The sequence below is a fragment of the Lutra lutra genome, chromosome 13 (genome assembly GCF_902655055.1).
Source record: "Lutra lutra chromosome 13, mLutLut1.2, whole genome shotgun sequence".
Lineage (NCBI taxonomy): Eukaryota > Metazoa > Chordata > Mammalia > Carnivora > Mustelidae > Lutra > Lutra lutra.
The window spans coordinates 58,981,246-59,007,958 of NC_062290.1; the positions used below are offsets into that span (position 1 = coordinate 58,981,246).

General features: G+C 40.4%; 1 protein-coding gene across 7 annotated transcripts in view; it reads left to right on the plus strand.

The window, feature by feature from the left end:
* UNC13B (unc-13 homolog B) overlaps nucleotides 1-26,713 on the plus strand; it is a 231,265-nt gene that overhangs the window by 138,284 nt on the left and 66,268 nt on the right. For all 7 annotated transcript variants that reach the window (XM_047698627.1, XM_047698628.1, XM_047698629.1 and 4 more), the window contains 2 exons: nucleotides 2,660-2,974; nucleotides 6,021-6,111. In XM_047698627.1, the coding sequence (XP_047554583.1) occupies nucleotides 2,660-2,974; nucleotides 6,021-6,111 (406 nt within the window). The remainder of the gene's footprint in view (nucleotides 1-2,659; nucleotides 2,975-6,020; nucleotides 6,112-26,713) is intronic.

Here is a 26,713-nt window from a genome sequence, read left to right on the forward strand (position 1 = left end):
GATCTCTCATTCACATGGCCAAAAGAGAACAAAGGGGGCCCTGAACAAACGCCTGCAGAACCCTCTTCTCCAGCTCTGATTATCAGCAGTGATCAAGACCTTAATGCTAGGGAGGCTGACAAAGCTTTAGAGTCTTCTCAAATGACTGAGGCTAGTGCTGAGCCAGCTGGTCAGCCCTCTGGGACCTCTGAGCAGCAGGAGACCAAGCCAAGTATATGTGCTCATGAGCTTTCAGGACCTGGAGAAATGGAAAACCAGCAAGAAGTCTCAGCATCAGGAGAACACTGGGGTTCCAATAGCAACCTTTCTAGCTCCACTTGTCCTTCAGGCACTCATAAGGAAGAACACTGCACTGTCAATGAGCTACTTCACCAGCCAGAAACACAAAAGGAGGAGGTGTTGCCTGCTAGCACTGACTCTCTTTCAGACATACAGCAACCAGTTACTCTCCATGGCATCAAGGAACCAAAGACCGACAAAAGGCCTGTTGTCAATCTAAGCATCATAAATGACTTTAAGAAATTGACCATTTATGATGCAGTGACTTAGTGGTAGTTTAATGGTAGCCTGCTTTTTATTTTTCCTATGTCTTTCCTAGCATCTGAGCTTCATGTTAACTAGGGGTTCAGTAACAAGAAATAATGTAAGGGTCTTTTCATCCTCTCCCCTCTCTCTAGTGTCAGATGTAATTCATTTATTGGAAGAAGGAACTTACTGCTAAAGGAAAGGCTGGACCCTGGGATTTACTCACTCTGGTTTTCTCTGCCTTGTGTAAAGTGGAATGGAGAATGGAGGTCAGGAAGAGGCAGCAAGTAGTAGTGTAGCATATATTAATTACAACCACATATGATAGGTTAGGATGCTTCCTTGGGCCTTTAGCACTTTTATATATACAAGCTGGGGAGAGATCTACTGTGCTTTGCTTTTTCAAGGCTTCTAAGATGCTTTCTCCAGTGGCAATGAGGTTATTAAGTAAAATGTAAGATACAGAGGTTGGGCTAATTTATATTCTATGTCCTATTCCACATGGATTTGCATAGCTTCTTCCAGTCTTTGCCTTTTTGTACCCTTAAGACTGGTGTCTGGTAAGTGATTTGAGCAAAGTGTCACAGGAGCTTAAGGCTGTCCTTTGCTGTCGTTCTTTATTCTGGAGCATTGTGCAGGGTCCACGTGGAAAAGATCACGTTATTTCCCCTAAGAAGAAACACCGTATACAGTACAACTTAAGAATGCTGCCAGGACCTCTTTCCCAAAACCTGTCCAAAGGGGTTGATTTTAGAGATCGTGTGTGTGTGTGTGTGTGTGTGTGTGTGTGTGTGTGTGTATACACACATGTGTTAGGAACTGTTCATAATAGTGACCTGGTACCTGTCCTGGTGCCATGGGACAAAGGATCAGAAATTAGCCTGAAAATACCAGGTAATCAGGAGGTACCATAGGGAAAAATATCCCTGGGGAACAATAATGATTTATCTTCATTTAGTCAAGGGTAAACATAAGCCCTTCAGTTAAAGGTTTGACTCTGTGGCAAGGAAATTCTTCATCCTTTTGCATGGAAGCTTTTTAGCAGGATACTGGAGGTGAAAGGGTTCCCCTGATTTGGGATAGAACTATCCATATGAACTGGGATAGGTCTTAAAGATCATCACCTAGAAGCTCTAGCTGGAGTAGAACTGACTGCCTTAAATTCAGTGTATAGCTCAAGGGAGTAACTTGTGGATACTGCTCTTCTTTCTAATCATGATTCACTGCCACTTTCTCTGCTATAGGTGCTGTCAGAGCAGGGGAACAAATTTCTTTTATGGGTATGGGAATTCAAGTGATTGAGTAAGGGTTGGGCTGGCCTCTCCTCAAGTATAGAAACATATTAGTGTGGTCCTGATGCAGATTCTGGAGTTGGCTTTTGTCCTATTTATCCCAAACGAGCCATATTCCAAGAGCAACTCAGTTACAGGTGGGCAAGTTTCTCATTAGGACATTCCCTGTGCTGCCAGGGATATATTGTAACATTCATGTTGATGAGACCATTCCCCAGAGGAATTTTTTTTTTTTTGTCATAGATTTCATCTCGCAATCGTGTCCATTACCTCATCATGTAGATAGTTGAGAGATAATTGAAGGAACATCTCCAATCTCCTTTGCTCATCCTAAGGAACAGACATTCACGTTTATAATTACAGAGGAAGAAAAGGTCACATCAGTTTAGTAAATAATAGAAAAGGGGAGTAGAGCTCATCCATTTTACTTTATGGAAATTAGAATACTTTAATCACAGCCACTGGACAAGATTCTTTAGAAGTCCAAGTAAAGAATATTAGGTGTAAACAAGAGGCTACTTTTATATTTAGTAATTCTTAATAATTAAGGTTAAACTGCTACTTAAAAAATTACTTTGAGATAAAGTGTGCTTCAGCGTCTGCCACAGGTTGAGATTAAGTGCTGTTAGAGAACCCAGCATGTTGTATTGTTTTTCCTTTGTGCTTCTGCTGACTAGAAACTAGTTCTTCTAGATTGTGAAGTTTGGTTCTGTCTTCCCAGGAACCTAGTATTTGTGATTCTTGCCACTGAAAGAATCATTACTTCTGGATTTATCCATTACTTTTGTCCTGGTTTCTAATTTGCATGTACATACTCATCTGTCTTCCTCTCATTCTCACAGCCCCACCAGCAGTAGTAGGTATGGCTCCTCCTGTAATGTAAGTCAAGGAAGCTCTCAGTTGAGTGAACTAGACCAGTGTCACGAACAAGATGATGACCGTCGGGAGAGGGACTCAACTCATTCGTGCCACAGCTCTGGCAGCTTCTCCAGAGATGGCCAAGCGGGTTTTGGAGAACAAGAGAAAGTCTTGGAGATAACAGGTGAAGAAGAGAAGGGGAGAGCATTTGAACCCAAGGAAAGGAAAGAAGATGCCTCAATCCATCCTCCTCCAGATCTGGTGCTACACAAAGACCACATCCTAGGCCCCCAGGAGAGGTAGGTTATAGCTGCCTTGAGGAATTCACGTGGTTTCCTTAGTACCTGCCTGTGGTATTTCAGGATGTAAGTGCTTTTCATTTGTTTTTCTGTACAGGTGGGTATGGCAGTGATTCAGGATACTGAGGTTTAGGTCTGCACTGCTTCCTTTGATTTTTTGGTATAATTCCCTAAATATTTTGAGGCTCTCAGAGGAACACGTGGGTTCTTTGTAGTTAGCTGCAGTGTACCAGGCCTTCTTAAATCTGCAGTTATTGGCCTACTAATTGACCTATATATGGGAGCCTCTGAGTCTGGAACTGATCCAAGCCCTACAACTTGCTTCATTAAAAAGACCTGCTTTGGATGAAATAGGCCTCCTAGCCTATTAATGTTTAAATTTCTTACGTGAACATTGTTTTGTTTTGTATTTTCCTGATTGAGAAAACTAGGACAGAGTTAAGAAAGAATTGGTCTAAGAGTTAGATCTAACTCACCCTTCTGCCCCAGGGTCTAGCAGTGTTTCTAGAATTCATTGGTACCCATAAGAAGAAAAATTTTAAACTTGTGTTTCTAGCAGTCTTGTAATGAAGTTTAGTACTGTGTTTGAGTGTTATTGAGCTGAATTGGTCAGTAGATTTGTTGATAGTTTGGGGCAGAGTGTGATTTTTCAATCTTGGCACTATTGACATTTGGGACCAGGTTAACTCTTTGTTATGAGGAGCTATTGTGGGCATTGTGGAATGTATGGTGGCATCTCTGGCCTCTGTACTACTTGTCAGTGGCAACTACCAGTTGTGACAACCAAAAATGTCTCCGGATGTTGTCATTGCCCATGCTGGGCAAAAGTGTCCCCAGTTGAAAACCACTGTGGTAGAGTGATAAGGGCTAGGGTGACTTGGATTCTCAGATTTCAAGGTCTAAAAATAATGCCTCTCACCAAAAGGTCAGAGCAGTGAGTGCAGTTATAAGTGGTAAAAGTTTGAAGAATTGTTGGTATATCTGCTCTGATGAGGGAGCAAGAGTCTGGCTGAGGACAAAGCAAAAGCTGGCATCTTGCACCCCCTCTCCACCCGCTCCCCTCGGTAATATGTGTGACATTCCTCAGGCACATCTGGCTGCCCTAAAAGAAAAACAAATAGTTAACTTGCAGAGATCACAGTCCTGCAAGACAGGAGTCTCCCTTGGTTTACCAATGTCCTAGAGATTTACAACAAAGAAGCTATCTAACAATAGCACAATTTCCAGAGGCAAGTAACTCAGTTCCTCAAGCACTAAATAAAGTTAAATTTCTTCTAAACCCAAATCTCACTAACAAGGACACTTGATAGGCAAAATGTGAAACTTTATCTCTAGATCTCCAAGATAGTGTCGAGAATCATTCCCAAGCATATGGCCCACTGATATACATCTAAAGGGTCTCACAAGAAGATTTTTACTACTAGTAATGAATAACCTTTCTCCCAACAATAGCTAGCCCCTCAAGGTCCTGGAGACCTTGCTTGCAAAATTCCTTAGAGACTAACATCACTCCCTTTGTCCTCACCTACCCAACTCCTGTGTATATAATCAGCCACTCCTCAGGATAATGGGGCAGCATCTCCATCTGCCCACGGGTCCTGTCCCCGTGCTCTAATAAACCACCTTTTTGCACCAAAGACGTCTTAAGAATTCTTTCTTAGCCGTCGGCTCCGAACCTCTCCCCACTGAACCTCACCTAGGTTCAAGAACTTCATCATACTCCACCACTGAAGATACAAACTTTCTTTTCTCCTTACGTTTTCCTGATTTTTAGATCTCTCTAGTGGCTCATCTAATAGACAAGACATCCAAGAGTTGTGGTTGATGACCCACTGAAAAATGGCTTTTTGTAGACCTTAGATTTGGCAGATGCTGTTGTGTGGGTAGAGTTCTTAGTAGAGCAGCAGAAGTGCCCAGCACAAGTATTTGTCCTTCTCTACTGGCTGTGTCCTTTCAGATCCTAGCTGTTCAAGTGAGGTCCAGTTCTACCTTGGTCACCAGTGGCCACAGTGTTTTAAAACAGTTGATCCAGTTAGATGACAGCAGAGGTTGGCCTATATTTCAGATGTCTAGATGGTGGATGCTTGTTTGCTGCCTTGGCACTAGACCTCAGTGGAAGAGAGGAGAAGCATTGTCACCAAGAACTGACTACTGTTCCACAGTTAAGAAACTAGATGATGATTTGTTCTAATACAGTGTAGTGTTCCTGTCCCAAAACTAGTTAGTTATATTTATTGTTATTTCATTGAGGGTGTCCCTAAGGCAGCTCAAGGAACAAGACTATGGTAGGAGATAGGCTGTGCTTTTTTCCTTAGCATTTTTGTTGTAGTCTAGGAATTGGTAAGCCTTCCAAAATTTTTAGTGGAGCAGGAAGGGTTTGCAGGAACAAAATTGTGCCCTAAGGATGGATGGCATGTAGAATGCCCAAGGGAGACTGGTGGTCTTGAGAGGCAAGGCACAAGGATTAGTCCACATGTCTGCATAGTTTTTGTGCTAGCATTGATTCAAGGCCCTTGGCCATTGCTTTTACTAGAATCCTGAAATCTGACTGTCCTAGTGAGCTGGCTTATTGGGTAAGTGAAAAATGGGGAAAGAAGAGAGGGAATGGATAAAAAGCTAAAAGGAGTTGTCATTTTAAAGTTTTTTTTTTTTTTTTTTTTAAGATTATTTATTTACTCACTTGACAGGCAGAGATCACAAGTAGGCAGAGAGGCAGGCAGAGAGAGAGAGAGGAGGAAGCAGGCTCCCCGCCAAGCAGAGAGCCCGATGCGGGGCTCGATCCCAGAAACCTGGGATCATGACCCAAGCCGAAGGCAGAGGCTTTAACCCACTGAGCCACCCAGGCGCCCCAGGAGTTGTCATTTTAGAGAGGATTTTTTTCCCCCACATTGGCTATTTAGGACTATGCTGTATAGTGGCCTGACTCATGAAACAAGTCTAGGCATGAATACAAAGTATTTTACTTAAGTTATTTGGCACTTTTGCCTTAAGTGGTCACTCTGTGGCCTGGGCTGTTCTTAAGAAACATTCCTTTCTTTGTTACAAGTTTTCCTGAGGAGAATGCTTCTTCGCCATTTACCCAAGCCAGAGCACACTGGATCCGAGCAGTTACCAAGGTTCGACTCCGGCTGCAGGAGGTAGGAAATCTGTTTTTCTAGTACTAGTTGGGACAGTTTTTCCTTTGAAATTTGGAGACATATGGTGCTGACGAGGCAGTCACTGATTAGTCATCTCCTTATAGTGTGCATCTGGGGATGCATGACAAGTAAGCTAGAGCCTTAAGGGATGGGAGGTGGCTGTTGGTTTCCTTCTATGCTGTTTAATGGAAATCAGATAGACCTAGTGGGTTGAGAGCCTGAAGGTTAAGTTAAATGCTTTTTTCAGTACCATTGTCACTTTGAGCCCTTTTCATTTTGAGTTTAGGATGGGGAACCATTACAAGGCCTCTTAGAGTCAGTTGTTGTCTCCCTTGGCTACCCACTTCAAGGCCACTGCCTCACCTGTTAGAGGGGGCCTTTGTGATGTATACAGAAAGGATGTTTTTAAATGATGACAAGTGGCTGTCAGTAGTATAGTACTTGGCAGATACCTCCATTAAAAATACAAGCATGCTCACGTGTGTAAACACACTTGAAAAATAATTTATTTTGAAATAATTTCAGACTTAGGGAAAAGTTGCCAAAATAACAGTATTAAGAACTCTTAAATCTTTCTTGCCAAGGTGCTCTAGTTGTTGATGTCACCAGTTTTCATCACCTTCTGTCCATTATGTGTGATTAATCTTTTTCTGAACCATTTGAGAAAAAGTTGAAGAGATGATGTTGTGTTACTCCTAAATAGTCCTATTTGTACTTCCCAAAAAGCCAAAGCTATTCTCTTATATAAGCACAGTGTAACTACCCACTGGAGGAAATCAACAATGGCAACACCATCATAAAAATGCCATACAAATTTTGCCATCACAACAATGTCTCTTTTCTTCCCTAGTCCAGGGTATACTATCCAGGCTGACATGTTGCATTTAGTAGTCATATCTCTTTAGTCTCCTCTAATCAGGAATAGTTCTTCAGTTTTATCTTGGGCAGATGGTATAGGCCTTTTATTTTGTAGCATGTTCATTTGGGGTCCATCCAGTGTTTCCTCATGTTCAGACTCAGGCCATGCTTTCTTGGCAGGAATTACACAAAAATATGCTGGGCTCTTTTTAGTGAGTTGTATCAGAAAGTACACGTGTCAACATGTGCTACCTGTTATGCCCCAATAATGGGTCCGTGATTAAAGGAGCAAGACTGATACAAAGTGAAGGTCAAGCAAAGCTTTATTTGGTGCCAAGCATCAAGAATCAAACTGGCCCGCCAAGGCCGCGCCTCTTAGAGAGAGGGCAACCCCGCTCTCCTTTATGGACTGGCTTTTTTTTTTTTTTAAAGATTTTATTTATTTGACAGAGAGAAATCACAAGTAAACAGAGAGGCAGGCAGAGAGAGAGGAGGAAGCAGGCTCCCTGCTGAGCAGAAAGCCCGATGTGGGGCTCGAACCCAGGACCTGGGATCATGACCTGAGCCGAGGGCAGCGGCTTAACCCACTGAGCCACCCAGGCGCCCCTATGGACTGGCTTTTTTTTTTTTTTTTTTTTTTTTTAAAGATTTTATTTATTTATTTGTCATAGAGAGAGAAGCGAGAGTGAGCACAGGCAGACAGAGTGGCAGGCAGAGGCAGAGGGAGAAGCAGGCTCCCTGCCGAGCAAGGAGCCCGATATGGGACTCGATCCCAGGACGCTGGGATCATGACCTGAGCCGAAGGCAGCTGCTTAACCAACTGAGCCACCCAGGCGTCCCTGGACTGGCTTTTAAGGGCAAAGGCCATGTGGTTGGGCCTGGCCACGCATAGGTGGCCAATGAAATTGTAACACACAGAGAAACTGCACAGTGTTGCTAGGTGACCAATTGAATTACAATTTAGGTTAGGATTGGCGCGCAAAAAACTCCCAAAGGGCGGGGCCCATACTCCTTGGTAGCTAAGGAGACAGTATGTAACCCCCCACTGATCGGATTGTCTTCACCTGGCCTGACCCATCCTTGTATCTATGCTTTGTTACCTGAGACTTGTTTTTAAGTAAGTCCCCTGGGGGAAGGGGAGCAGGGACAGTTTAAAGGTTAAACAACAATGTTATTAACCTCAATGGAAGCCTCTGGCTAAGATATAAAAATATAAAATAGGTCCTTACACTACCCTTAATATTAATCTCAGTCACCTAGTTAAGTTTTTATTGACCAGGTTTCCAACCTGTTGAGGCACCTTTATTTCCTTTTGTAGTTGATGTAACTGGTAAGTGTTTTGTGTACTCTGAAAATATGCCAGTATCTTATTCCGCATTGCACCTCCACCAATGAGCTAAGCATTCATTGATGTCTCCTGTCTGAATCTTACATCACTAATGGCGGCTGCCAAATGGTAACTTTCTATTTCCATTATACTTTCTACATTCATTAGTTGGCATTCTACTATAGGGAAGAGATTTCCCTTTTCTCCCATCAATTTATTTATGTCACTGTGGACTCATAGATACCTAATTTATTATATAATGTATTACATTTTACAGTCATAATCATTTTTATCATTTATTTTGTCACTCATATTGTTCTAGCTTCTTACAAGCATTGCTAATTTGACCCTTCAGAGAGAAGATGTTTTAATAATGATTGAAAAGGTAGCGGCTGTGGGACGCCTGGGTGGCTCAGTTGGTTAAGCATCTGCCTTCGGCTCAGGTCATGATCCCAGCGTCCTGGGATCGAGTCCCACATCGGGCTCCTTGCTTGGCGGGGAGCCTGCTTCTCCCTCTGCCTCTGCCTGCCATTCTGTCTGCCTGTGCTCGCTCACTCTCCTCTCTCTCTGACAAATAAATAAAATCTTTAAAAAAAAAAAAAAAAGAAAAGGAAAGGTAGCGGCTGTGAATACAGATGTTTAAGAATCTTTCTTTTGTGTAAGTGTTCTTTTTTTTTTTTTTTTCCCAGAAACAATGACTGTTACCTATAAAACCCAGTAACTACATGTTCTAAAATCTTGGAAAGAAGCTATTAACATATTTGAAAATACTTATAATGAAAGTTTTCAGTGAGGTTTGAACTTACTTGTTAAAAATATTTCTATTTGGTAAGATATCAGAGAAAATGAGAACTTAATTAGCCAAATTTCAACAAAATCTTTGAATAATTGCTACGTAGGAACCACTTGCACATCTTTCATTTGACTGATGTATCTGTATCTTTTTGGCAGCTTTGAAAACCAAGTATTGAAATAATTGAAAGTGGAACCAGACCTTCAAATAATCCTATAACGAAATGTTAAACCGAGATTTAAAAAATAATGAGGCATATTGTATCACATTGCTTTCACTAAAAATATTATTAGTACTTTTAGTGACAGCAGAAAACCTTTTTTATCATTAGTAAATCTTAAATGATTATTTCTTTTATGCTTTTTACATTTTTATAATGTAATGTATTAACACAGTTATACATGTATATAGATTTTAGATTTGGAGTCTGTTGGTCTAGAGTGACAGGATATAAACATTTAAAGTGAACATTTAGGGCACCTGGGTGGCTCAGTGGGTTAAGCCGCTGCCTTCGGCTCAGGTCATGATCTCAGGGTCCTGGGATCGAGGCCCGCATCGGGCTCTCTGCTTGGCAGGGAGCCTGCTTCCTCCTCTCTCTCTACCTGCCTCTCTGCCTGCTTGTGATCTCTCTCTGTCAAATAAATAAATAAAAATCTTTAAATAAAAAAAAAAAACAAAAACATTTAAAGTGAACATTTATGGAGACAGTGTTAGAATACCTACTAACTTTTTATTTGCAATTTTCCATAAGCAAGGGTTTTATAATTCTTATTATAAAGGAAAGTAAAACAAATAACATCCACATAAAAGTTCTGAATGAGAAAAACAAGAATATATTGGAGCAGGCACAGTTTGCTATGATTTTTTTCTTTTTAAGAGGCAGTTCAGAATCTCTCAAAAAGAATAGCAAAAACAGAACCATTGCTTAATAAGAGAACAGTAGTAAATATATACATAACACAGGTAATGTAACTAGAAGCTGATTAGATGTGGCCAAGAGGATAAAGACAAGCCAGAGTTTAATGAAGAGTATCAGAACAGTTTCAGATAGAGGTAGAAGTACGCTATTTATACTTAACATGAGATTTGCCTAACTTAATTGAGGTTGTGACAGTAGGAAGTTAAGTACAGCACCCCAAATATTTTTCCTGAGTAAATTGGAAGTTCCACCGAGTCACCCTTTAATGGTCTGTCCAAGGTAATAATTGTTAGTTTCTTACTGTTCCATAGTTGCTTGGTGCAAGTACAAGAAAATATGAATATATATTGTACCCCCTCACCTTTTTTTTTTTTTTTAAACAAAATTGGTGTACATACTGAGAACATCTTGTTTTTTCATTTGGAGATCCTTCCATATTAGCTTTAAGAGAATTTTTTCTCAATAGTTACAGATATTTTGCTGTATGAAGTTCCTGCAAGTATTTAACTAGTATTCTGTTGATGTTAATTTGGTTCATTTGGTTGTTTCCAGTCATTTGCTATAACAAACCATGTTGTAAATGAGCACCTTTTACATATGTCATTTTGCAAGTATATTTGAGAGGATATGTATTTGTAAATTCAATAAATATTGTCATGTTGCCCTCCATTTGTCAGTAGCTTGAAACAGTAAAGGTTTATTTTGTTCATGCTGCTTGTCATCCTGCATGTCAAGGAGTTCTGCATCTAGGACATTTGTCAGTATGGGTGGTGGAGGGAAAGAAAAGATAAATGAAAGAGAACCTAGCAAATTGCACTCTGGTTCTTAAAACTTCCACCCAGGGGGCGCCTGGGTGGCTCAGTGGGTTAAGCCTCTGCCTTCGGCTCCAGTCAGTCTCAGGGTTCTAGATCCAGCCCGGCATCTGGCTCTCTGCTCAGTGGGGAGCCTGCTTCCCCCTCTCTCTCTGCCTACTTGTGATCACTTTCTCTCTCTCAATCTCTGTCAAATAAATAAATAAATAAAATCTTTAAAACAAGCAAAAAAACTTCCACCTAGAATATACAATATGTCACTTTTGCTCACATTTCCCTGGCTAAAGCAAGTCATATAACCATATTTAACCTCAAGTGAACAGTATAGTATACCCGAAAGAGAAGGAGAAGGCTTTTGTGAGCAGCTTTAATGACTACCCCAAAGGGTATCTGCCTTCCACAGATAATGTACCAATTTATACTCCTACTAGTAATGTCATGAGGGTGCTTTTTTTCTTCCCAAATCCACCAATAGAGTGATTTATTCAAATTTTTGAATTTTTGCTAGTCTACTGGGCAGTGTTTTGTCAGTAGAATTTAAGTGTGTGTATCTTAGTACAGTTAAGAATATTTTCATACAAGTAAAGGCTGTTAGTATTTACTATTTTGTGAATAGTCTAGTCATATTCTTTGCTCATTTTTTTTTCTATTGAACTTTTTATTCCAGGAGCTTAGTTTTAGGGAGATTAATCCTTGCCTGTTGAAAGGGTCTGTAGACAAAAGGACAAGACTGATACAAAGCGAAAGTTAAGCAGGGCTTTATTTTGCACCAAGCATCGAGAATCAAACTGACCGGCCAGGGCCGTCTCTTGCAAAGAGGCGACCCCTTCCCAGCCTCACAGACTAACTTTTATAGAGCAAAGGCCATGTGGTTGAGTCTGGCCACAAACAGGTGGCCAATTGAATTACAATTCACCCTATAGTAGTTATTTGAACTAGCCTATCACTCTGGTCAGAATTGGCGGCCCAAAAGGCAGGGCCCACATTTTTGGGTGGTTAGGGAGGTGCTTTCCTGATTGGATGTCTCCACCTGGCCGAACACGTCCTTGGCGGGTAGGGAGGTAATACGTGCGCTTTCCGTGATTGGATGTTTCCACCTGGCCAGACACGTCCTTGTATCTGGACTCTATTATCGGGGGCTATTTGGCCGTATTTTCCCAGTTCTGTTTCTAAGCGCTTTCCTCTTGGGGGAAGGGGCAGGTTCAATCTAAGTTTACTGCATAAACAACAAAATGGGCTCGCTCTGGCTAAGTAGGCCCTTACACCTGTGATAGGAGTTGCCATATTTTTTTCTCAATATATCCTTGTGAGAAAGTTTTTTAACCTTAATGAGCCACATTTTCCTAATCCACAAGATGGGGAAAGTAATAGTACCCTTTTTTAGGGTTTTAAATTATCTAGTAAAACTATGATTTAAAAACAGAGGAAATCAGAAAAAATATACTTCAGTGACTCCACATTGCCTTCATGATAAAATAAAACCTTGATAATTTCAGTGTGACTCCCAGTGTTTTCTACTTTTTGATGAAGTAAGTACTGAAATTGAAGTAAGTACTTTAAGTGAGCATTTAGAGGCAGTTTGGATTGCTGTAATACCATGTGCATGATAATATCCCTGTCTCATTGAACAGGGTTTAGACAAAAAATATCAGTCCATGACATGTTGGAATAAAAAAAACAAATCCTCCACAAAAAGAACTGGAAAAGCACTGATACAGACCTTACATGCCTTTCTGGTGTTACCTCTTTGTGCTATTCTGTTTTTTTTTTTTAATCTCAGAGACTTTGCACGTGTTGTTTGCCATGCATGGAATACTCTTTCTCTTTCTCCACTTAGCTAAATTTTTATTCACATTTAAAATCCAGTCAGGTGTCAGTTTTGGAGGTTTTTTCCAGACTCTGTGCATACATTTTCTAGACTGACATTTACTGTGGTGTGATAGTTACTTATTTACTGTTTGATCTAACTTTCCTCTGTACTTGTAAGATTCTTGATTGTTGGGGCTATGCTGTTTATTGCTGCTGTTCGAAAGCCCTGTAGAGATCCTAGCAGAGTGTTTAGCCAAACTTTTATGGATGCTTAACTAGTCAAAAAACTCTGTCAGCATTTTCACAGAAGTCTCCACATGCCTCTTTATCTCTTAATTAAATCTATTTTTAATTTTTTTCCAGGGCTTAGTAACTATGAAATATTAGCTATGTTTTCTTATATAACTTTTATATGCATTAAATATAAAGTTACTGAATTTAGACCATACTATGTGTGCATTTAAAATTTTTCTCACTTAGAGGCGCCTGGATGGCTCAGTGGGTTAAAGCCTCTGCCTTCGGCTCAGGTCATGATCCCAGGGTCCTGGGATCGAGCCCCGCATCGGTCTCTCTGCTCAGCGGGGAGCCTGCTTCCTCCTCTCTCTCTCTCTCTCTCTCTCTCTCTCTCTATGCCTGCCTCTCTGCCTACTTGTGATCTCGATCTGTCAAATAAATAAATAAAATCTTTAAAAAAATAAAAAAATAAAATTTTCCTCACTTAGATTATTTTTGTGAGCTTTATTCTGAGGGTTTTTTTTTTAAGATTTTATTTATTTATTTGACAGAAAGAGACAGCGAGAGAAGGAACACAGGCGGTGGGGGTTGCTGGAGAGGGAGAAGCAGCTTCCTCGCTGAGCAGGGAGCCTGATGTGGGGCTCAATCCCAGGACACTGGGAACATGACCCAAGTCGAAGGCAGACGCTTAACGACTGAGCCACATAGGCGCCCCTATTTTGGGTTATTAAATATTTTTTGGAAACATTTCATGATTATTATTAACTAATAATCTTCCATTTTGTTGATGTTCCATAACAACTTATATTTCTTTATAATTTACAAATAATGCTATGATGAGCATTATTGTGCATGAGTCTGTTTTTGATTTTGATTATTTCTTTAACTTAGATTTCTCAAAGTAGATTCAAATAAATTACTGAGTTAAGGAGTATATGCCTTTTAAAGACTTCTGATAAACTTCTGATGTGTTTTCAGAAAGGTTTTTCCAATCCATACTTTAAGTAGTTGAATGTGCCACACCAACACTGAGTATTATTTTAGAAAATATTTGCCAATTTGGCAAAATAACATCTCTCTTCAGAAGAGTGGTATCTCCTTGTTTTAATTTGCATTTCTTTGATTGTGATTTGAATATTTCCGATAAATTTATAGGACATTCATGCTTCTTCAACTGATAACTGCATTCCGTAGACTTTAAGGAACTACCATAGGAACCTAGCTACCTTATGCCATGCCTATAAGCAGCTTTAGGGGAGAGGTCATATAGGTCATCTCTGTATCTGGGCTGGTTGAGCACCTGGTCATATGTACTTAATAAGTGTTTGATGACATTGCAGTAATGTTAGTAGTGTGGGTGGAATGGATATGATTCTGTACCTTATTTGGCTTAGCTGCAGAAAAATCTGGGGGAGGAGGTGAGACTTTTAGCTCTAGAAACGGAGACTGCGGTGGCAGCAGGTGGGTGGGTGTTCCAGGTGGAAGGGACAGTGAAGGAGAAGACATGGAGGTAGGCCGTGAGGAAGCCTTGACAGAAGCTCTTGGGTTGCTAAAGAAAGCTGAAGAAGGAGAGATTTATTTAGTAAGCAGAAATGGAACTGAGCAAATAGATTAGAAGGCCTGTGTTTAAATGGAGCAATCCCATGAGATCCAAGATTGGGGCTGGTCAGCCTGAGAGATGGATCAGCATTTTCTCAGGGAAGATCATTAAGACAGAATGAATCAACTCTCCCACAAAGTACTGTTGTGTTCTTGTGACTCTCTCTCTAGCGGAGACTTTCTTCCTCTGCTATTATTGAAACCCTGAAAAAGGTATTCCCCTTGGGGGAAAATGCTCAAGTGGAGCACCTTTGAGGACCCCATCTCTTAGACTTAGTTGCACCAGGAAAGCATTCTTTCTATAATTTTAAACTCCAGGATTTTGCTCTGATAAAGTCTGCCTATCTTAACTTTCACCACTTCAACTCTTTGCCCTAATTGAGGCCACACTTATCCCTCCTTTTTCCCCACAATCTGTCATCCCTCTTCCTAACCATCGCTACTAAAACAATTAAAAAACTAAAGAATGTTTTGGATAAGTAATAAGTGTAAAAATAGAAAATTACACAAAACATAAACTTAAACATGTATAGTGCAATATTTCCTTCCTACTTCAAACTTCCAGGCCTCTAGTCCCTATCTCCCCCTTTGTTACCTGTGTTTTGTGAATCAGTCCACAGATAATCTGTGTAATTATAAGCATGTATGTGCACATGCATGCTTGTGTATATTTACATACATTGCCCTTCACATTTTAAAATTTAATGTTATATCTTGGAGATTTTTCCTTATTAGTCCAAATACAGCCATTCCATTCTCTTTTAATAGCTCTGTAATATTTCTCTTGGGGGATATATTATAATTTATATACTCTGTCCTCTCTTGATGGATTTTTTAATTGTTTCTAATCTTGTGCTACTACTTAACACTGTCGAAAATGAAAATCCTGTAATAAGCCTGAATACTTGTAGACCTCTCTCAACTACAGCTTTTACTTTTTTTTTTTTTTTCAACCACAACTTTTAGCATCTCTCTTCAAACTTCGTGGTAATCCCTACTCAAGATCAGGTCCTACTACTGCTTCACAAACTAGAGAAAGCTCTCTTAGACGAGGGCTCCAGCTGTTGCTCCAACAGGTCCCTTCTGCCCTTTGCAAACTGGAGTTCTTACTGACATCTGAGACTGGAATCAGTATATTTTCTACTGACTAAAACCTGGCTGTTTGCTAAAGCCCCCTCCCCCTGCCCCCCCCCCCCCCCCCCCCGTGCCGCCTCTTTTAAAGTAAACTCTACCCTCAGCGTGGGGCTTGAACTCATGTCCCCGAGATCAAAAGTCACATGTTCTACTGACTGAGCCAGCCAGGCACCACTAAAGCCCTTTCTAAAGGGGGAGGGTAATGCCTTTTTCATGCCCCGTTACTGGGTGAAGAGTGAGGCTTAGTTTTCTCAGTCTCTCTGTGCCACTTCCAGGCCATTACTAGATATTCACATAACCTATTCTGATCCTCAGCTTCCTTGTTGCAGTTAGGTCCCAACTCTTCCATAATTCCTCCTTCAATGAAAACTTTATTACCTATATCACAATTTTCCTTTTGATCTCAACTACTGCCGCAATCATCATCATCATAACCATACTTACTGGGAATTACTATTTTTTAAAAAGATTTTATTTATTATCAGAGAGCAAGGAAGAGAGAGCATAAGCAGAGGGAGCAGCAGGTAGAGGAAGAAGCAGGCTCCCCACAGATCAAGGAGCCAGGTGCGGGACTTGATCCCAGGACCCTGAGATCATGACCTGAGCCAAAGGCAGTTGCTTAAGCAACTGAGTCACCCAGGCATCCCTGGATATTACTATTACTATAAATACTTTACATGCATTATCCAAATGAATCCCTCACAGTAATTTTACAAACCAGGCTTTGTTATTTGGCCCATTTTATAGATTAAAAAAACTGAGATTTAGACAGTTAGAAACTTGATTGGGGTCATTTAGCTGGTAAGAGAACTGCATTCAAGTCTAGATCTATTTAACTCTGGAGCCTATGTTTTTAACACTATTTCCCACCATAATCTTAGAACTCCAGAGTATGGAAAAATTCTGTCCACAGAACTTCAGTTTCTACAACTGTCAATAGATTCTCTATTATGTGATAAAGAGTTCCATGGTCAAAGAAATTTGGGAAACAGTGGGTTCCAGTAGAGTGTAACATCAACAGATTACTCTATTATAGGCTTGTTATGCTTCTTTAAGAGGAGGATATAATGTGCATAGTGTTATGGCAAACTTATTTGACCATACAACTGTTTGGAGAAGCATTCTGTAGGACTCATTTTCCAAGGAATACATTTGAAGAAAGTCTGTCTCAGTTGATTTCATTATCATTTTATTAAAACTGCATTTTTGGGCATCATCATTGAGCTCATAGCTACCTAATTTAGTGGTTGCTTTTATTTTATTTTATTTTATTTTTTAATTAATTAATTAATTGAATTTTTTTAGTGGTTGCTTTTAAATCTTAATGGACCTCTCTGCAGTATTCAACACTCTGAACACTCCTCTTTTTTTTTTTTTTTTTTAAAGATTTTATTTATTTATTTGACAGATTGAGATCACAAGAAGGCAGAGAGGCAGGCATAGAGAGAGGAGGAAGCAGGCTCCCCACTGAGCAGACAGCCCAATGCGGGGCTCAATTCCAGGACTCTGAGTTCATGACCTGAGCCGAAGGCAGAGGCTTTAACCCACTGAGCCACCCAGGCGCCACTCCTCTTTTGACATTTAAGAAACTATCCTCATTGTCACTCTTCCCTAAGCTCTCTTTAGGCTCCTTATTTATTTATTTATTTATTTATTTATTTTTATTTATTTGACAGAGATCACAAGTAGGCAGAGTGGCAGGCAGAGAGAGAGGAGGAAGCAGGCTCCCCACTGGGCAGAGAGCCCAATGCGGGACTCGATCCTCAGGACCCTGAGTTCATGACCTGAGCCGAAGGCAGTGGCTTAACCCACTGAGCCACCCAGGCGCCCCTAGGCTCCTTTTTCTGATTTCTTTTATTTTCTCACTTCTTAAATGTTGGTCTTTCTGGGGTTCTTTGCTCAATCCTCTTTTCATACAAATCCCCAGCATTCTTGTTATGAAATTTCATTCATTACGTCAGTTACTACTTATATGTGGATTGCTCTTCTGTCTGTGTATCTAGCCCCAATCTGTCCCCTGAACTCTAGGTTCATATTTCTAACTGCTTCTTGTATATTCGCTTGTCCCATCAGCATCTAAAATCCAACGCATTTTTTTTTAAAGATTTTATTTATTTATTTGTCAGAGAGAGAGAGAGAGAGAGAGAGCGCAAGCACAGGCAGACAGAGTGGCAGGCAGAGGCAGAGGGAGAAGCAGGCTCCCCACAGAACAAGGAGCCCGATGTGGGACTCGATCCCAGGACGCTGGGATCATGACCTGAGCCGAAGGCAGCGGCTTAACCAACTGAGCCACCCAGGCGTCCCCCCCTTTTTTTAAGTAACAGATATCTGTTTTTTTGTTTTTTGTTTTTTTAAAAGATTTTATTTATTTATTTGACAGACAGAGATCACAAGTAGGCAGAGAAGCAGGCAGAGAGAGAGGAGGAAGCAGGCTCTCTGCTGAGCAGAGAGCCTGATACGGGGCTTGATCCCAGGACCCTGGGATCATGACCTGAGCCGAAAGCAGAGGCTTTAACCCACTGAGCCACCCAGGTGCCCCCCACCTTTTTTAAGTAACAGATATCCTTTTTATTGAGATACAAGTCATATAACCTAAAATTCACCATTTTAAAACATATTATTCAGTGTGTTTTAGTATATTCACTATGTTGTACAGCCATTACCATCAATTTCATCACCATCTAATTTCAGAACATTTCCATCACTCTGAAGGAAATGCCATACCCGTTAATAAGTCATTCCTCATTTTCTGCTTTGCTCTAGCCTCTGGCAGCCATTAATTTACTTTCTGTCTCTATGGATTTGTCTGTTCTGGACATGTCATATAAATGAAATCATACAATATGTGGCTTGTTGTATCTGTCTTCTGTCACTTAACATAATGTTTTTAAAGGTTCATCTATGTTGCAGCATCTATCAGTACTTGATTCCTTAATATGGCTGAGTAATATTCCATTCTGTGGATATACCACATTTTGTTTATCCATTAATCTATGGTTGAACATTTGGTTTGCTTTCACCTTTTCGCTATTATGAATAATGCTGCTGTGAACATTCATGTACGTATTTTTGTATGGACATAAATTTTTGGTTCTCTTGGGTATACACATAGGGATGGAATTGCTATGTTATGTGGGTACTACATTTAACCTTCTGAGAAACTGTCAGACTGTTTTTTCAAACAGTTTGTTCCATTTTATATTCCCATAAACAACATATGAGGGTTCTAGTTTCTTCACATCCTTACCAGTACTTGTTAATCTTTTTGTTATAGCCATCCTAGTGCGTGTAAAGTGGTGTCTCTTATGATTCTGATTCACATCTCTCTAGTGACTAATTCACATCTTTTCACATGCTTATTGTCCATTTGTATATATTCTTTGAAGAAATGTCTATTCAAATCTTCTGCCCATTTTTACATTGGGTTATTCACCTTTTTATTGTTGAGTTGTAAGATTTCTTAATATATCCTGGGGACACGTGGGTGGCTCAGTTGGGTAAGTGTCTGCCTTCAGCTCAGGTCACAGTTCCAGGGTCTTGGGATCCGAGTCTCACATCAGGCTCCTTGCTCAGTGGGAAGCCTGCTTCTCCCTCTGCCTGCTGCTCTCACTGCTTGTACTCTCTCTCTCTGACAAATAAATTAAAAAATCTTAAAAAAAAAATCACATAAAAAAAAGATTTCTTAATATATTCTGGATTGACGTCCCTTATCAAATATATGATTTGCATCTAGGATATGATTTGCATAAAAGGAACAGCCCTGTTCCTTTTAAACTTCTTTGAACCTTTCTTGAATTTGCCATATTATGCCATAATTGTTCGCTAATCTGCAACCTTTCTTTCTCCTCTTTGTCTTGCCTATCTATGGAGAAATTGGCAACATCACCTGAGCCTTTGAAATAATAAGAAGCTGTTTTTTTACAGGGTTTTGAAGTAGCTTGCCTATGTCAGTCCCTCCTTTTCTGTTCCTCTAATACACAAATCTTGCTTAGTCCTTGGAATTCATCTGCTTTGGTAAAAACTAAAATCTTAGGTAGAATGAAATTCCAAAGTTGAAGTTGCGTGGGTGTTAATAGTGGTATCCTTAAGAAATTTATTCTTTTACACATGAAGACAGGCCCTCTACCTTTTCCATCCCCATCTGCACTGAACAGAGCAGAAGTACCGGGAAAGGACACACATGGTTCTCCTGCCCATGTTCTGTTAGGAAGCAATCCAACACAGAGAAGGAAGCTGAGACTGGGCAAGTTCTCTTCCTTTAAAGCGAACAGCCAGTATGTTTATTCTATTCCATTCTTTTTTTTTTTTTTTAAAGATTTTATTTATTTATTTGACAGAGAGAAATCACAAGTAGGCAGAGAGGCAGGCAGAGAGAGAGAGGAGGAAGCAGGCTTCCCGCTGAGCAGAAAGCCCGATGTGGGGCTCGAACCCAGGACCTGGGATCATGACCTGAGCCGAAGGCAGCGGCTTAACCCACTGAGCCACCCAGGCGCTCTATTCTATTCCATTCTAAAGTCTCCCTACAAAGGAAGGGAAAACACCAGGGTACCTGGCTTCTGAATCTGGATTGTCTCCTTTTTTCTTCTGCCTTTTAAATCCATAATACCCCCAAAACCCTGATTTCAGAATTGTGTACCTCCCCTCCCATATGTTGAAATCTTAGTATCTCAGAATGTAATTGTATTTGGAGAGGACCTTTACAGAGGTAATTATGGTAAATTGAGGTGTTTTGGATGATCTCATGTCCAATCTGAATGGTGTTCTTATAAAAAGAGTTTAGGACCCAGATAGAAGAGCCTGTGAAGACAGAGAGCAGATGGCTATCTGAGGTGAAGAAAAGAGGCCTCAGAAGAAACCAACCTTGTTGACACCTTGATCTTGGGACTTCTAGCCTCCAGTATTGTAAGGAAATAAATATCTCTTGCTTAAACCACCCAGTCTGTAATATTATGTATGGCAGCCCTAGCATACTAATACACCTTCAAGGTAGAAGGGGAAAGAAGATGATAGAAGAAGCTTCTGTGTCTGTTTTCTGAGGTCTAGTTGGTGGGAAATGTGGTTGCCAGGCTGGTATATGGAGAACCCATTCACAATGTACCATGTCTTTTGTATCCGTTTACTATTATCCCTCTTATTACTAAAATGGACTAACTGGAAATAGAATTGGGTCCTTGCAGTAGCTCAGTCTTTTTTTTTTTTTTTTTTTTTTTAAAGATTTTATTTATTTATTTGACAGACAGATCACAAGTAGGCAGAGAGGCCGGCAGAGAGAGAGAGGGGGAAGTGGGCTCCTCGCTGAGCAGAGAGTCCAATGCAGGACTTGATCCCAGGACCCTGGGATCATGACCTGAGCCAAAGGCAGAGGCTTTAACCCACTGAGCCACCCAGGCGCCCCGCAGTAGCTCAGTCTTAAAACCCGAGAGAACTTGAACAAATCACTATATTTCTCAGTCTCCTCAATTGTAAAATTAAGGATAACTGTCTTCTCTTACAGATTTCTGGTGAGATCATAGAAAATTGAATTTATTTAAGTGTAAAGCTCTAGATATAATTGCTTGAGAGTTAACAATAAGCCTTCTATTACCAGAAGTGTTGGTTTTCAGGGCTCACACATACCTTCCTAGCCTAGGACTAAGTGACCTGTCATAGGTGTTGCTGCCCACAACTGGAGCCTTTGCTACTGAGTGGGAACACAGCGAAACTGCTTCTGATGGCTAAAGCAGGAAGGAGCCAGTGCCATAGGATTTCAGGTTTTTATAGGGATCTAGATTCCTTGGTAGCATGGGGTTCCTGGGATAACTATAAAGATCACTCAGAGAAGGCTCTCTATTTAGTTTAATGGTGCTTCTCTGGGGCTTGAGAGGAAGAAGTCAGTAGAATGCTTTACCCGGAGGAGTCTAGGGGAGGTGGACAAAGGCTGCCATGGGTACTGCTGGGACTTCTAGCCTCCAGTATTGTAAGGATATTTTCCAAGAGCTGCTTTTGTGTGCTTATCAGGAGAAATGCTTAACATTTCTCAGCGGTTTTTTTCCCCCTGAAGTGTTCTGGACATGTTTATGGCCTGGATGTTGATGTTTATCAGTGGTTGGTCTTCTGTAAATCTTAGATCTGGTTCTAGGCTGTGACTGAACCCTGTGAATTATAAGATGTCACATCTGTGCCTGGGATTTGGGGCAGCTTTTTTTGAAGCAGTGGAGTCTGGCTGTGGTTTCTGAGGTGCATATCAAAACATCTCTGAGGAATGCCGTGATACCATTGACTTGCCTAGAGTCAGAGGAGGGTATCAGATACTGGCAGCAGGCTTAGCTCCAGCTGGCAGTGTTTTCTGGGCATAATATCAGTAAAGAGTGGTACTTAGTAAACTTTTATGTAACTGGTCTGATTGATACCTCTGTATGAAATTATAAATTACTTGTTTCTAGATAATAAAGCAGCTCTTCTTGCTTTCTGTTACTTTCTCTGACTCTTGATGCTTGTTTGAACATCCATCCAATGGGAACATTTGATGATATTGCTGGGAAGGAACTTTTCCTCTGTGAGAGAAAATCCTGTTGCCAAAATTATGCAAAAGGAGCAACTGATAAAATTATTCCTCTTTTAATCAAGCCAACCAGTAAGTGGGTACCACTGGGTGTGTTGGGGCTATTTTAAGACTCTCTTTTATCATTTAGGAGTTTGTAGGCCACAAGGGAGATAGAAATAATTAAGTTAAATATTTTCATTTTTTTCCCAGATACTTTCCTCAGTCTTGATTGTCATTTTTCTCTGCAGCATTCCAGTGTGTGTTTTGAAACTCCCTATTTGTAACTTCCTATTTCTGTGACTTCCATTATTCTAGATTTTCCCATTCTCTTCCTTCCTTTCTTACCTTGCCAATCTCCTTCCCTGCTTGTCTCTTTCTATAGATTCCCCCACAGGCATTTTTTTTTTTTTTTTTTTTGCATCTCAAATCTCTATTCAGCCTCTAATCCAGAATCCTTAATTGAGCAACTACTATATAATAGCTAGTACTGTGCTTGATCCTGGTTTTTGTGCTAGGTAGCCAGTTGAATTCCAGCTGGCCTTTCTAAGCAAACAATTCCCAAATCTATACTTCTTCTTTTTTTTTCCTTAAAGATTATTTATTTATTTATTTGAAAGACAGATCACAAGTAGGCAGAGAGGCAGGCAGAGAGAGAGAGAGAGGAGGAAGCAGGCTCTCTGCTCAGCAGAGAGCCCGAGGCGGAGCTCAATCCTAGAACCCCGGGATCACGACCTGAGCCAAATGCAGAGGCTTTAACCCACTGAGCCACCCAGGCGCCCCCCAAATCTATACTTCTAACTGTCCTTTTCCCCTTAGGTTCTATCCTTCATGTCTAATTATTTACTAGTTATTTTCACCACAATTTCCCAAAGTTTGAAACTTCCCTCCTGGGCCTATTCCTATTCTTTGTTCTCTGTTTGTATTAAAATACCATCATTCTGCTAGTCACCCACTCAAAATCATGGTGTCATTCTTCCTTCTCTCTTGCCTCCCACATTGGATCATTTGCCAGACCTTGCTCTTTTTCTCTCCATGATTTCTTTTATAAGTCTCTTCTCTGTTCCCTTTTGTGTTCAGGTCCTCTCTACTGCGTATAGTGTCAACCTTCCAAAGGTTATCTTGATCTTATTTATTTGTCTTGGACTACCTTGTGTATACCACTGCCAGCATTGTCTTTCTGAATACAGAGCACTAGTCCTGGCTACCATTCATGCTCAGGGCTCGAATTAGATGTCACATATTTTGAAGCCTTCCTCAAAGTCCTGGGTAGTTAGATACTAAAATTTCTATTTTTCTATTGTATTTCATATACAGTCAGTTTTGGTGTTTATCCTATTATCCTGGAATATGTGAGCATTTGACCCCAAGATTATGTATTTCTTAAAAGAATATATACTGTATGATTATTTTTATATTAAGTTCAGAAACAGGTTGAAGTAATCTGTGGTATCAAATTGTAGAATAGTGATTACCTTTGCAGGGATGGGGGGGCTGTTGTTAGATTGCACTTGAGGTAAAAAACTGATTAACTCTGATACTTAATAGACAGTAAAGTTTTGCTTAAAACTATGAAATGAAGTCACACCGCAATATAAGTAATTGGTTGCAAAAGAAATGATTAACACTTGTAACAGAAAATCGAGGGAGCAAACCCTTTGAGTTAGGGTGGTCAGAAAAGTCAAAAGAGGGGCGTCTGAGTGGCTCAGTTGGTTAAGTGTCTGCCTTCAGTTCAGGTCATTATCCCAGGGTCCTGGGATCAATCTCCAAGTCAAGCTCCCTGTATAGCTGGCAGTCTTTTCCTCTCTCTCTCTCTGCACCCCACCCCAATTTGTGCTCTCACTTGTTCACTTGCTATCTCTCTCAAATAAATAAATAAATAAACAAACAAATAAATAAAATCTTTAAAAAAAAAGAGGAATTCCCAGAGGGTACTAAGTCAGCAATTGTTATTAAGGATCAAGAAATGCCTAAAAAATAAAGTAATATGAACTTAGAAAGATGGAAATCAAAGGGTAACTTGCTTTCTGTGTAACATTAAGTTATATGGAGATCCATGCCTCCTTATAAGTAACATTCTTTCTGTAAACAACCCACCATTCCAAAATAGGCACATCCTGTAGTACGGCCATAGTGTATAAAATAGGACTTCTTGAAGCGAAAGGAAAGAGGTAAATTGTAACAAATAATTTCCCCTTATTCTGTAGGCTTCTGCTTCCCTTTGCTAGTTGTCATATTCAAGCATACTAGGGAAATGTGTTTATTTGGTCCACACCTGAGGACATTCAAACATAAATAGGCAATGATGACAAGTTAGGGATGGCATTCTAGATGCCCTTGGAGCAACCTAAGAGCATTTCTTGTGACAGGTGAGATAAAAAACTGTTGACTGGTTTCTCCCTAAAACATTCTTCCTTCTTGGGCTTTTGTGATATCTTTCCCTCCAAGTCCTTTTCTTATGATAGCTCCATCTTTGTTTCCTATACAGCATTTTTCCTTATCTGCTTGTCCCTTAAAACTTGGTGATTCCTAGGACTCTGTTTTCCACCTCTTTCTCTGTACCCTAGATAATCTCAACCTTGGCTTTACTCATAAACTGGTAATTCCCAAATTGCTATCTCTACCTTAGTCTTCTTTCATGAATTCTATACTCATATATCCAGCTGCCTGTGGATCTTGTTTCCAGAATTTTCTTAGGCACCACGTGCAGTATGTTCAAACAGTACTCATTGTCTTTTCTGTCTCCTCCACCTCATCTCCTGTATATCCTTTCAGTAAATGGTACTACCAGTCACCCAAGCACAAAATCTAATACTTTTCTCCCTTAAAATATATAGTATGGATATAATAATGCCCATATCATAACATTTCCCTGTTAGGTTATGACCTACCTAAAGGCAAGGATCATATCTTTTCATTATGCCTGGTACAACACCTAGGTTACTCAGTAAGTATTCATTTATTACTTATTTAAAAAATTTTTTGGTAGAATTGTGTTTGTAATTCTCAAACATACTGTATTTATTTAATGGGGCTGCCATAACAAAGTACCACAGACTGGGTGGCTTAAACAACAGAAGTATATTGTCTTATATTTCTAGATGCTAGAAGTCCAAGATCAAGGTGTCAGCAGGGTTAATTCCTTCTAAGGGCTATAAAAGGTAGGTATTCTTACAAATTGTCAAAAATGGTTGGGGAGTAGGAGGTAGTATTGCAGGAGGGTAGACTAGGGAGGATGAATATTTTGCTATAACTCAAGTGAGAAATAATGAAGCCTAGATGAAGGGTTGTAGAGAAGGGGACAGATTTTTTTTTTAAGATTTTATTTATTTGACAGAGAGATAGCGAGAGAGAAAACACAAGCCAGGAGGAGCGGGAGAGGGAGAAGCAGACTTTCCTCTGAGCAGGGAGCCCAATGCGAGGCTCTGTCCTAGGACCCTGGGATCATGACATGAGCTGAAGGCAGATGCTTAATGACTGAGCCACCCAGGCCCCCCAGAAGGGGAAAGATTTTATAGATAGAAAGGTACAATAGATTAGACTTGGTGACATGTGATAGATGGACAGAGGGTTTTGCAGGGGATTCTGTCACTGGATGGAGAATTAGAATATAGAGGTTTTAAAGGCCTTGTGTTTGAGCAGAGGTCATCTCCCTGTGTGATTGGTATGGGTGAGTTGGCAGTGTAGGACTCCAGTGCCACTGCCACCAACAGGCTTTCCCTTGGCATTCCTTGCTTTGCCAGCTAAGTCTAGCTTTCTTTCTTGACTCATCCAGTTGAGTACTTGCCTCTTTCCCCATTTGAATGTTAGCTACCTTTTTATAATTCAGTGCTTCATACCAGATATTTTTGAATATATGGAGAACCCTCCTCTTTGAGGTCCCTTCATTGATTCCCAGGACACTTAGCATTCATATGCTAGCTAAGAACGTATTTTGAAAAGCTTATGGAATCAAGGTCTTATACTAAAAGAATTCTCCAGATTTGGGTTTACCCTAAGGTATATCTCAGAACAAGCACAAATATTTGATCGATATTAAGCCAGTTAGAATATAGCCACCTTATGGTATAAAGGGTTCATTTCTCCATGAAATTTCAAATTTTGGATTCCTATTAGAGAATCCTTCACATATGGTCCCTTGGCTTCCTTGGTATAGAGGTTGAGGCAGGGCCAGTGTACTTTGTGGATTGTACTGAGATGTATTTAAGTAGGTACTAGTTCGGGACCAGTCTTAGTTCTAAATCTGGGAGCTGTGACATTTGAACAGGTTTATGTGAGAGGGCAATAAACATGTAGACTCCTTCGATTATGAGTTTTTAATCATTTGGTCCTGGAATAGAAATGGGGCCACAGCCTTTGGAGGTACAGGCTAAAAACCTGTTTAACCTGGTAGTCCTGAGGAGTTTATCCCTCTAAGTTTTTGCTAATCAGGGATGGTGCTTGACCTGATTGTAGAACTGAAATTTATCAGCAGTTTGTGACTCTTAGGCCTGCCTTGCAGCTTGTCAGGTCTGATTTAGTCTGTGTAGCAGCTATGTGTCAATATATCAGTAAAGTCAGCACATCTCTGCCAGGCTCATCACTTCCCTGCCAGGCT